The sequence below is a fragment of the Rhinolophus ferrumequinum genome, chromosome 21 (assembly GCF_004115265.2).
Source record: "Rhinolophus ferrumequinum isolate MPI-CBG mRhiFer1 chromosome 21, mRhiFer1_v1.p, whole genome shotgun sequence".
Classification (NCBI taxonomy): domain Eukaryota; kingdom Metazoa; phylum Chordata; class Mammalia; order Chiroptera; family Rhinolophidae; genus Rhinolophus; species Rhinolophus ferrumequinum.
Genome location: NC_046304.1, coordinates 37661080 through 37673894, shown reverse-complemented (window position 1 = coordinate 37673894; position 12815 = coordinate 37661080). Strand labels below are relative to the sequence as shown.

Below are 12815 nucleotides of genomic sequence, written 5' to 3'. Positions count from 1 at the left end.
TTTATTTACCTCAGAATAACCCCATCTGAAAGAACTGGCGGTTATTAAAAGGCAAGAGATGTTAACAGCCTAGCATGGGACCTGCCTGTCAACCTACAGCACGATTCCATTTCATCCCATCTTCTGATTGTGGTCTCCATGGGTTTGGCCTTGAGTTGCTTCTAGAAGTTCCTCTACGAAAAGCCCTCTTGTAGTCACCTGAATGTTTTGAACAATGTCACTGGTTGGAGCCAAGGGCTAAGTTCTTTTGTTTATTAAACCGATCAGTTTTGTAGGACTTGTGTTACAAACTTCTACCACCAGGGTTAGAATCCTCTTCTATTTTCAAGGCAGTTCCCACTGGCTCAGCCTTTCATCAGCCCTCCTCCACACCTCAACCTTTATCTACAAAACAGGCTGGCAACAAATAGCAAGTGTTGACTCCTTATTACCTTTCTTAGGAGCTTGAAGCCTGTAATTCAGTATCTGAAATCAGCACCTTTATGATCCACATGCTGGGAATTACCGTATTTTGTGTTTAACAGAATTAATGCCGTTTCCCTGAAAATAAAACAACACATTAGAGCCGATTGTCCAGCTAGGTCTTATTTTCAGGGAAACGCAGTGGACTCAAGAATAGACCTTGATATACTATTCATTGTCTTGTCAAGGGATGGCCTCCTAACATTCAATTTTAGCTTCTCAAACACTTTAGCCACCAAGCTTACTACTACAGACCTATTTCCTAGAAGTAGCACAAACTTGCATACCTTTTCTTGAGTTTGTAGATTACATGGAGTCCCACACCATGTTTGTCCTTCTGAGGAACAAGCTCACAAAAGGTTTTTTTTTAGCCTAGTTTCATTTAGGCTCCAGTTGAGAAGCCGTAGACAGACGGATCCTCCACTGTCTACTTCTGTGGTTCCTTCACACATACAAGACTGATTCGATATAAATAGAATCTGTAAGTCAGGTGTTTCTGAAAACAAGTTTTATTTAAATAATGGTTTAAATACATTACATAACATTAAAACTGAAGGGAAAAAAACCAAAAATCAGTTTACTTCACATGGCATTGGGCAGCTGTTGCTAGTAAGTCGCAAGCTCTACAGCTAGCTACGTAACTGACATCAGTTTGAAATTTGTTCCCTTGTCAAAAGTTTAACTCTGATAGAAGGTTGGCCTCACATTCTGGTGTTTGGACATCAAATAGCTAGGATATGTCTGGTCCAAAAGACCTTGGTGACAAGCCAGATGTCCTATCGCCTCACTAGAGGGAAGGTGGCAGCTTTAAGCTCCGCCCACCGGGTCAGGTTGGAGACACCAAGGGATCTTTGACCACCGAAGGCTCCCTCTAGTGGTACAGTTGCCGTTGCTGCCTTACCCCATCCTCTCTCTCAGCTTCACCGAAGGAATTCAGGTGGTGACATTCTCTTAGGGCAGGGAACTGCAGAGGGAGAGCCGAGGAACTTCTGGCCAGACATAGCCATCTGTGATCTTGGGGCTCTGGGCTTGGCCGAAACATCACGTTATTGCTCTGTTTCAGGCTGGACACTGCCAGGCGCATACTGCTTGACCTCTGTTTAAATGAGGGACTTCCAGACTAGACAGCATGGCTCTTTTCAGTTTATTGCATGAAGGAGTTACACTAGTCCAAGTTAAAAGCAGACCCCAAATGGTTACATTATACAAGCTGTGAGGTTTTTAAACTTGTGACAAGGGACAGAAAGAAAATTCTACTCATTGCAAGGAAATCCTCACTTAAGCTTCAGTGAGCCAAAAGCACTTAAAACCCATGAACCTTCAGCTGGTCCTCCTTAGCCAGTCCAATCTGCAAAGAAAAAAGGGCAAATTTTTAAACAAGGGATAGAAAAATCTCTGATTCTGATGCCAATAATCCTGTCTTCCTGCTTCTATACCGGGCAAGGGAAGTCCAACAGCCAAGATGCATACCTCATCCACTACGAGTAGTTCTCAGGATACCCACTACATTCAAGAGCCAATGACATAATAGAATTCTAGCACTCAAGTGGACCAACCAACCAGACATCCTGCTTATTCTGGTACCTGTCTGTGTGCAATTTAAAATTGCAATCTTTAAAGTAGATCCATACAAACAGTAAACTTACGACAGACAAATCCCTTGTTTTTGTAAATACGACACATTCATCATGTATTTCAAAACTCAAACCGTTTTGCTTAACCTTCAAAAGGAAACATCTACATCCCTGGCAGAAATTGAATAGACTAGGAAGGATCTGCAATTAACACGGGCAGATGCTCAAATACATCATGAAGTGACTGAACTCACCTCTATGAGGAACTGGCATATGTTCTTGCGCTGGTCACCCTGAAGCTGAATTACTTCTCCATATTCTGGATGCTCAATTACAGTACCATTGCAGGCAAATTTCTGCAAGCACAAGGGAAGCAAATTAGGCCAAGCAACAACACTAATAATCCCATTCGGGAAAATAATACAACACAGCAGCCCCATGTGGGCACCTTAAATGTGCATTCCCTACAATTAAGACCTACCTTCTTAAAGGCCTTCACTAGTTTCTTTTTATCGTAATCATCAGCGATCCCTTGGACAGTAGTAAGGGTCTTCCTGCCGTTTCTCTGTTGAATTCTTATATGGATATAATCCTCAGTGCCAGCAGGAAGCAGATCATCACCCTTACTTGCATCAGCAAAGGGGTCTAGGAAGAAAGGTCAAGTTTAGAGCCGGTGTGGCTCAGAAGCCACTGTCAACCCTCCCCCTGAATCTTTTGTGCATGCAGAAACTAATACGGAAATCGCCAAGCCCTGGTCAGATCAGGTATGTTCTTTGCCGGCTCTCCCCGAACAGGTCAGTCTGGGACAGACGGCCTCCCCAGCCCGGTTGAAAGCCTGGGCCTCCTGCCCCGGGCCCGCCCTCGGAAGCCGATCACGTGTTGGGGGAGCCAAGGCTGGCAGGCAGCGCCCCACCCGGCTGATGCAACCGGCCGGAACCCGACCTCCGAGGCGGGGCCAACTTCCAGCCCCATTGGCGCGCGCGTTTGTCACTTAGGGCTGGTGCCGCCTACCCCTCCCAGCTCCGCGACAACGGCGGTGACGTAGCGGACGTGACGCAAGGGTGGCGGGAGGGGGCGGGTGTGGCCCGCAGTGGCCCTGGAGCCATTAGTAAATGCGCCACCCGAGACGCCAGGCCCGCCCAAGGGCTGACCTCTCGTCCTGTCTTTCCGGTCACAATCAGGGGCCGACCCCAGGGCCCAGGCCCGTCCCCACCGCCTGCGTGGCCCGACATCTTCCCTCCGTCAAACTTACGAAGGCCCGGAGCGCTTGGCAGCTTTCCGGGCCCAGGCTCTGGGCCCAGACCTCCCCGCCGCCCCACCCGGGCCTTTTTCCCGGCGGGACCTTTCCGCAGCTTACCGAAAGAGTGGAGGTTCTGGATAGCGGACATACGATACGATTCCTTTTCCTCGGTGGAAACGGCCTGCGGAAGGCGGCGGCAGGAGAAGGCGGGCAGGGGGGACGGAGCGTCGGGAAGCGAGGGGGCTCAAGGGGGAGATTGCTGAGTCCTCGGCGGCGGCTCAGTGACTGGGGCGGAGGGGCGGTGCCTGTATTCACTTATATAGGCTCCCCTGTGACGCCAGCGCGCTGTCCTCACGTCCCGACCCCGCCCATAGCGTCGTGTCCCCAGCGCCCAGGCGTCGCCGCTTCCAATTGGTCCCGGGACGAAACGCGGCACGGCGCATGCGCCGGCCCTAAGTGCTGCGGTAGGGCGTCCTCTGACTTGGGGAGAGCTGGGAGGGGGAGGGAAAGCTTGGTCCGTCTAGGCGCCTGCGCCGTGCGGGAGGAAGGGGTCAGCGGCGCAGACAACTGGCGGAGGTATCTGTTGCGCCTGCGCATTATATGTTCTCTGGTATGTTCCCTCTTCTTGACCCTGTTGCAGCTCACCTGCTCCAGAAGGGACTTTTATGGGGTAGATTTGAAGTCCTTAGGATTTAGAGGCTGAGCCTTCGAAACAGGAGCAATTCCCAGTATCACATACCCACCCGGTTATCCACTTAACTCTTTCTTTACAGGTTTAGGGTGGCATTTAAAAAAAATATTTATTTTAATTTTATTGGGGAATAGTGTGTTTCTCCAGGACCCATCAGCTCCAAGTCATTGATTCTTCAATCTAGTTGTGGAGGGCCCTGCTCAGCTGAAGTCCAGTTGCCATTTTCAATCTTTAGTTGCAGGGGGCGCCGCTCACCATCCCATGTGGGAATTGAGCTGCCAACCTTGTTGTGAACTCGTGCTCTAACCAACTGAGCCATCCAGCAGCCCCTAGGGCAGCATTTGAATCAACATACAATAACATAACCAAAACTTTGTTAACCTAAAAATAAAAATGCCTTTCAAAGTGAGAGGCAACAAGCATTTATTGAGCTCAATAAGAATAACCATTTAGGAATCATTAATTCAGGCAGAAGCCCAAATGATGTTCTAATTATGAAACAAAAGCAATGGGTGTTTATGAGGAATTACAGCAATAGAAGAAAGGCATTTCTTCCTTCTGTTATAGTGATGTCAATTTTATACAGCGTATTTAATTTTCAGTCCAGTAGTCATAATAACTGCTCTTTTGTTATCTTTGCAAACAGTTTTTTGGAACACAATGTTGCCCTAGGCCCAGCCCAAAGGTTATTTTGTCCTGTTTTAACATTCCAAGGTTTGAGGTAGTGTAACATTCCAAGGTGCAAGGCAGTTCCTGTGGCATGGCAGCTCCAGCTCCATTTTAAAGTGGCTGTGTTTATTATATATATACTGGGGGTGCCGAAAACAATGTATACAAGTGGACACTTTGGTCAACGTTGCTCAAGCAGCAGTTTGCTGTAATCAGAAGTGTCTGGACGCTTGTAATTGCAGAAGTCAAACGTGACTTGTATTCACCTTTTGTTATCGGTATATATTGAGTATTACAATTTTAATGGTTTTTTTCCTTTCTTAAAATGTGCATACATTTTTTTGGCACCCTCTGTATTTTGACAACCTTAATTTTATCATTTAGATTAATATATCATAATGATATCTAAGTTATCAGATTAGTCTAACCTAAAAATGGGTTAATCTCTAAATTTATCATTTAGATAATCTAAGGAAAGAATGGTCTAATGACATGAGCTCAAGGGAGAGTAACTGATTCTGGGCGTTGGAAAAGAATTCCCAAGGGTGAGCTTTGTGTCATAAAAATTGTGTGGGGTAGAGCCTTCCCAGGTAGTAGATGAACTATTTCCTTCAAAACAGTCAACTTTTCTTGTTCTTTCAATTTGTTAATTGAAATGCTCTCAGTTGCAGGGGTAAAGAAAGTGGTTTTAGACACCAGGGCCTCCTAGGGCCAGGTAGGTAAGATTAAGCAGTGCAGATAGCAAAATGTGACGTCATGGGATGTGGTGGGGGCGGGGCTGAGAGTTAGCTGGGGGCTGCCATTGACTATCCACCTGTAGCCCATTGTGTTAGACCTTTTTCAAGGAACCTGGAAATCTAGATGTTCACACACAAAAAAAACCTCTTGATTTTTAAATACTGCCAATAAATTGAATTTTTTGACAATTTGCCCCACTGTGCAAGCCAAACAAAAAATTGTGCAATAGTCCCATGGACTGCAAAGCGAGAGTCTGCCCATTGAAAACTCTGAGAGAAGAAAATCTAGATGGACTTGATTGTTTTGCATCTGTATTTACTAAGTAATCTTTTGATTAATAATTTCGCTTCCTTGATATCAGGAAGGGAGGAAGCATGGCTGGAAGTCATGGCATCCCAGTCTCGATTCTATTCCAGTCCCAGAAGCTGAGGACCTAACCTGCCCTCCGCCTGGGAACCTCTACACTCACAGACATGACTCTGCTTGAAAGGGGTTTGGGGAAACAGAGTGAATGAAGCAGAGCTATCCTTCCAGGTGTGCACACATGTTTTGCTATATGAAAATTTAAAACAATAATGAGGTCTAGTTTATCAGTGTTACTTTTTAGGAAAAGATCCTGCGTCATGTTAAAGAAATCCTTTCTCTGCCTCGAGTTTGTAAAGATATACTGTATTTCCCTATAAGAGTTTTAAAGCTTTGCTTTTCACTCTTAGGTCTTTAAGCCACCTAAAATTTATTTTTGCATGTGGTGTGACAAAGGGTCTAATTTCCCCCCCTTATATGGATAACCAATTATCCCAGCACCATTTATTGAATAATGCAATGCATCTTTTCTTTTTTTTTATTTATTGGGGAAGGGGAACAGGACTTTATTGGGGAACAGTGTGTACTTCCAGGACTTTTTCCAAGTCAAGTTGTTGTCCTTTCACTCTTAGTTGCAGGGGGCACAGCCCACCATCCCTTGTGGGAGTCGAACAGGCAACCTTCGGCGTTAGGAGCATGGACGTCCAACCGCCTGAGCCACCGGGCCTGCCCAATGCAATGCACCTTTGCCCCACTGATTCATCATGCCTTCTCTATCATAATTGAGTTTCTGTCTATGTGTGAGTTCATTTTTGGAGTCTCTGTTCTGTTTCACTGGTCTGTTTATCTCAAAGCCACACTCTCTTAATTATAGGAGCTTTCCATGAAGTCTTGATGTCCAACAGGATAAGCCCTTCCAGTTTGTTCTTCGGAATTATCTTAGCTCTTCTTGGTCCTAGTTCTCCTGTCAGGCTTGTGGTGTTTCACCAGTCTCCACATTCTATGCCATCATGGTTCTGTGAAGCATTTGGATTTTCTCATCTCAGGGTGTTTGTCTCCCTTTGCTTGGTACATTCTTTCCTCCTTTTTGAGATGTGTAAGAACTTTACTATCATGATTTGTGGCTCAACATTGGGGTTTTTGCAGTTTGAACTCTGAGACTATGTACAGAGCATGACTTGGAAACTGCCTGTAGAACCAACAGTCTCTCTGTGCTCTTTAATTTCTGTCGTTAAGTAACCCCATAGCTTTAGTTTTACAAGCTTGAACTGGAACTAGGACATTGATAAATGCCTAATCAGATGTCACCTGTCGTTCCTAGATCACAGCCCCACTTGCTGACCACTGCTGAGTCAGCCTACCATTGAAAAGTCCAGTTGCCCCCACCAATCAGAAAACGAATGGTTAACTTTGTGATCTTGTTTCCCATAGCAACCCATCTCTTTGATCAACAACTCCTTGTAACTTTTGCCGATCAAAACCTAGCCCGATCCCCTCCATTTTGGAACATGTCTTTGGTTCATATTGAGGGCTATGTCCTTGATTTGCAAATCATATATGAATAAAACTCTCTTTTAATTTCCTTTGGAATTTTTGTTAACATCTTCACTTGGCATCTCTCAGTCATCCTTCAGGACTCAGCTGGGGCTGTCTATTTTTCTGAGAAGATTGTGTTTGGAGCCCTGCTCTGTGCCGTTACTATTTGGACATTTATCACACTGCATTTTACTTGCCTGTGCCTTGGACTGGCTATGCAATTTGCTGGGCCCAGTACACAATGAAAATGTGAGTCCTTTTGCTCAAAAAATGGTTAATGATTTAAAGATGGTGACAGCAGGGCATTAAACCAAGCACAGGACCTTCTAAGCACAGAACCCTGTGTAACAACACAAGTTGCACACTCATGTGAACGAAAAAGGGGCTGTGTAATAAACCTGATAAGTTCAGTGACTGAAAGTTACTTCACAGGGTGATCTGATCCTAAATTCCTAACTGGGCAGGTCATGGTGGGTAGTCATGCCCCAGGCCTATAACTTCTTTAGTAAAAGGTTTATCTTTGCCTTAAGTAAGCCTTGTCCATTGTGCTTATGTACCCGGTTAGCACCCCTTTGAAATGCCAGAGTAGTGCTGGTTTTCAGACCCCTTGGAGATGTAACCACCCTCAAGGGTGCACCTAATCTTGTTAGCTATCCTGTAATCCGATCATAGAGATTTCCCTGCACTGCTTTCTCCCACTTTATGCTCCCTTCTTAATTCCAAATGTGTAAGAGGAACTGCAAAACTGTCCCTCTCCAGAGCATCTGAGATCTTGCTTCCTGGCAATGTCATCAATCTGGCTCAGATAAACTCTTATAAAAATTCTCTACAGGCTTGGCTGTTCTTACCTTGATATACATGAATTTGGCCCAGCACCTGCCCTTGTTGGTCTCCCCAGTCGGCTGTGAACTGTACTGCGTATGTGCGGTAGGTACCTGGCGCACAGTGGGTGCTCAGTGCTTGCTGAGTGAACATGTGGATGTACATTGGGGGTGCTCAGGTCCTAGGAATGGCTCTAAGCTGTGACTTCTGCCACCCTCGTGGAGAGTCCTGGGCAGAGGATTGAGAAAAATTCTTTCTCCGAGGTCCGACTCTGGGCTCCAAGGGGAACTGCTGCACCTGGCCTCCTGGTGCAGGGCAGGGCAGGTGGCCCTGGGTAAGCCACATTGGTCAGCCTGTCCACCTCTCAGGGCTCTATTTCATCTCCTTTCATCTCCCATGAAAGGACAACTGGGTACTTTCTAAGGTCTTTCCCGGGTCTAAAATCCAAAGTTCTGTGCTCCTAGGTTGGGAGCATTTTGAAGGAGGGTCTACAGGAGTTCCCTGTCCAGTGTGGAGGTTGTTCCAGCCCTGGGAGCTTTTGGAATAATGATAGAGCCAGGATGAATTTGTCTGCAAGTGACATCTGTGCCTGCTGTTAATTCTGTCTTCGTCATGACGGTGCTCCTAGTTCTGAGCCCCTGGCCCCAGCAGCCAGGGGCAGGGCAGAGAGCACAGGCCCTGGGGTACCTGAACCTGAGTATTACCTCCACCTCTTCCTGCCTGGATGGCTCAGTCTCTCCCACCTTCCATGTTCTCATCTGTGCAAGGGGATAATTATTGCCTTTGGCTTTTTAAAAAGAGGATTTAAAAAGGAGACTATCGGGGGTGCCAAAAAAATGTATACACATGACTTGTATTCATCTTTTGTTATCGGCATATACTGACTATTACAATTTTAGTAGTTTTTTCCCCTTTCTTAAAATGTGTATACATTTTTTTGGCACCCTCTGTATGTGTGACAGGATAAAAATGTAACAATATCAAATCACTAAATAGATTATGCCAAATTCCTAGAGGCAAAGGGAGAGAGAGGGGCTCCGAGAGCAGCAGGGGATATGAGCAAGCCCCTCGGAGTGGGGATCGGACAGAGGTGGGAGCCTCTCCATGTGATCTCCTTGGGATGTGGCAAGGGCATGGCTGTGTGGGACACCTGGGGACCCTTGGCCTTGATAAGATTCGCCAGGGCCCCACACTTGGCATGGAAATAGCAGAATCCCTTGCCAGGAAGGGGTTGCATCCTCTGGGGAAATAGGTGTCTCCATGGTAACCAGGGCAAATGGATGATCTGGTCCAAATGGCCTCCCTGAAGCTCTGGTGCTACAGACAACCCTGTGACCTAGAGAGAATCCTGGGGAATGCTGGAGCTCCTGTCACACTCAACATTGGATTTCTGGGCAGCTTGGGGGGGATATTAACTGGCACAGGATTGAACTTGATTTAAAGAAAGTCAAATCAGTGTGATATTGCTCACATTCCTTGTTTGGGAGCTAGCACCCATGTATGGAAATGACTGGTATAGTGCCCCCCCACACCCCCACAGAGAAGTTCTCAGTGAATGAAGGTGCCATTCTTACCACTTGGGAAAGGAGGCACACCTGGGTTTGCTCAGCTCTGCCCCAGGTCACATGGGGTTATTATGAGATGGGCGTGTTTGTTATCAGCTGGTTCTGACCCATAATAAAAGAGTGACAAATATGTAGTTTGAGCCTCTTTCTGTGTTGATAAACAGAATTACAACATTTTTAATGGCCATGTAATTTTCTTTTGTCTAGATGTCTCTGTGGGCTCCCCATCTTTTTCTGGACTCTTACAAGGCCCCAAACTTCTGCTTCTTGCTCTCTTTTTCCTACTTCTGCGGCAACCTCATTCCCCACCAGATCTATGAAGATGACTCCTAAATTGGTATCTCGGTTCAGTTCAGTTCTCATGAGTTTCTGTTTCCAGGTTGCCCTCTAAATGGAATGTCAGAATCACAATAGCCCAGTGAACCAGACACATCTTTGGGGCACGAGTCCTTGGCTCAGGGTTCTGCTATGCCCTATGAGATCCTTCACCTGTCTTATTCTCAGTTCCCTCCTGTGTAAAAGTGGGGGAAAAACATACAGGGTTGGGAAATAATACAGCAATTTCTCAAAAAACTAAACACAGAATTGCCATATGATCCACAATTCCACTTCTGGGTATATATCCAAAAGAATTGAAAGTGGGGACATGAATAGATATTTGTCCACCCATGTTCATAGTAGCATTATTCCGAAAAACCAAAAAGTGGAAAAAGACCAAAAATCCATGGGAGGATGAATGGACAAACCAACCAACAACGAAAATGTGGTATATCAAAACAATGGAATATTACTCAACCGTGAAAAGGAATGACATTCTGACACCTGCTACAACATGGAATAACCCAGAAGACATTATGCTGAGTGAAATAAGCCAGACACAAAAATACAAAGTACAGTACCTCCACTTACAAGAGGTACTTAGAGTGATCCAGGTCTTAGAAACAGAAAGTGGAATGGTGGTTGCTAGGGCCTGGAGGACGAGAGACGAGGAATTCCTGTTTGGTAGGTACAGGGTTTGGGAAGATGAAAAGGTTCTGCAGATGGATGGTGGTGATGGTTGCACAACAATGTGAATGTACTTAAAGCCACTGAAATGTACACCTAAAATGGTTTAAACAGTCCATTTATGTTACGTATATTTTTCCACAATAAAATACACATGCTAATGCAGGTGGGCATGTCGTTACCAACTAGGTTGGATGAAATTAACACACATGTACCCCCACTGTAAAATTTAATACACACCCCAAACTTAGCCGGCCCTAGACTGAGCTCGTAATCTCCCCTACACACCCAAACCACAGCCTTCCCGTGGTGGCTGATGGCAGCTTCATCTCCATGGAGACAGCACCCTTGACGCTTATCTTCTCTCCTGCCTGACACGCAAAGGGTTAGGAAACCCTGGGCCTCTCTGCACAGTGTATCAGGCATCGGACCACAGCTCACCACTCCCACCATTATCTGCGGACTGGATGACTGCAATAGCCTGACATGGCCCTCCTGGCCTTTGCCAATCTCATATTTTCTGAGGCCTCCTGTGATCAATCCCTGTGACCTCTCTCAGCTCATCCCAAGTACTCTACCTCCCACCCCCACTCCAGCCACAGCACCTCCCTTGCTGGGTCTAGAACATGCCAGAAATTCTCCCACTTTGGGGGTCTGGAAGCTTCTCCTAGATAGTCACATGCCTTTCTTTCCCAAAGTGTCGTAGGGGAGGAAGGCATAGTTTTCCCTCCACCCTTCTAAGTTCTTGGCTGAGACCCCTGTGATAAAAGACAGATTAACAAGAGAAAGAAACAGTTTATTAACACGTATACCTCACGTATACATGGGAGATACCCAGGAAAAGCAAGTAACTCCCAGAGGTGGTTTAGAATTCAGGCTGAAATACCGTCATAATGGGGAAAGGAAGGGGGAATATATATAGACCACTTAGGGGAAAGAGTTTTGGGAAAGATAAATGGGCCTGTAGAAGAATAGCTGGGGGGTAGAGAATTGTGACCATATTTGCATGTGGTACAGGCTTCTAGTCTCCTATCCTATGACAGGAGTCAATCTTTCCCCTTGATAAAAGTCCCTCCTGGGGAGGGGAATTTACAACAGCTGAGCTCCTTTTGGGGAATCTGTCTTTAGGTAGATAAGGGGAATTTAGAGAAAGGCTCTCTTTGCATTTGCTGTTTTTCATGTGTCTAATGCTCAAAACAATCACCACCCCAAAGTAGCATATTTTGGGGTGGCACATCCTGCTACCCTTCCATCTCAAGGTTTTACTTAAATGGCTCCTTTGTACTGAGGCCTTTCTTGACTTCTATTTTAAATTGCAGCCCTGGTCCAGTCCTTCCACATGCTTTTCCCTAAATCGCTGCTCCTTTGTCCCCGACAGCACCTTCTAGTACACCATGTAATTCACTCATTTATTCCAGCTGTTAGTTAACATCTCTCTCCCCCACTGGAACCTAACACCATTTACTCATGTATCCCAAACCATTTAGCACAGGGCCTGGCACATAGTAGGGGCCAGTCAAAGGTGTGCATGCGTTAAAATGCTTCATTGACTACAAAGTCTGTACACATGTGAGCTATTGCTGCTGCTTTCACTTTGATGATTATTTCTAGTTGCCTGAAGGGCGTCTTCACCTGGATGTCCTGATAGCAACTCAAACTGACGTCCTTGTCTTCTGCTTGGCCTGACTCGCCTGGCTCTGCCAGCAGTTCTTCCTTTAGCACCATATATCCTTCCTCCTTCTCTTTCCCCAGTACCTCCTCTGTTGCTCCGAAATGTCTCCCTTTTGCCCTGTTCCCTCCCCTCCCTGCAGCTATTATGCTCTTTTCCGGAAAAGACGCCTGGTCAAGCTCTGCCCTTGCTCAAAGACCTTTGCTGGCTCCCCATTGCCTAAGGATTTAAGTTCAAACTCCCTAGACTGGCACTCAAACAATAGCCTGTTAGGCTCCCAAATGACCTTTTCTTCCACTCTTTACATCTGACCTAAACTTGGGACAAACTGGATTCCTTAGAACCAATGTTTTCCTGCCTCTGTGCCATTGCTCAGGGTGGTCCCTCCACCTGGAGCACCTTCTTTCATCTTTGCTTGCCCCAAATCCTACCTGCCCTTTAAGGCCCAGCTTCAACATCACATGCTACCTGCAAGCCTTTCCCCAGCCTCCTCTAAGCGCATGCTCCCTCCATCTTTTGGAACTGTTTTCATGACCCATTC

General features: G+C 46.1%; 1 protein-coding gene and 1 long non-coding RNA gene across 2 annotated transcripts; one reads left to right on the top strand and one right to left on the bottom strand.

The window, feature by feature from the left end:
* Window positions 1-955: 955 nt before the first annotated feature.
* On the bottom strand, window positions 956-3586 carry EIF1 (eukaryotic translation initiation factor 1). The gene is made up of 4 exons (XM_033091633.1): window positions 3394-3586; window positions 2518-2681; window positions 2291-2392; window positions 956-1810 (listed from the first exon to the last, which is right to left on the bottom strand). Exons 1-4 carry the CDS (start codon window positions 3422-3424, stop codon window positions 1766-1768), a joined length of 342 nt encoding a protein of 113 aa, XP_032947524.1. The 5' UTR covers window positions 3425-3586; the 3' UTR covers window positions 956-1765.
* Window positions 3587-3788: 202 nt separating this feature from the next.
* LOC117013680 (uncharacterized) lies at window positions 3789-7669 on the top strand. Its single transcript, XR_004421364.1, has 3 exons — window positions 3789-3886; window positions 5736-5908; window positions 6310-7669. It is a non-coding gene; the product is annotated as an uncharacterized LOC117013680 (long non-coding RNA).
* The last annotated feature ends 5146 nt before the right edge of the window (window positions 7670-12815 follow it).

Bases quoted from the DNA above. Each gene is read 5' to 3' on its own strand.
- EIF1 (XM_033091633.1), bottom strand. From the start codon at position 3,424: ATGTCCGCTATCCAGAACCTCCACTCTTTCG. The intron at 2,682-3,393 runs GTAAGCTGCGGA...CTTTCTTCCTAG, and splicing joins CCAGAACCTCCACTCTTTCG to ACCCCTTTGCTGATGCAAGT. The intron at 1,811-2,290 runs GTGAGTTCAGTC...TTTTCTTTGCAG, and splicing joins TATGCCAGTTCCTCATAGAG to ATTGGACTGGCTAAGGAGGA.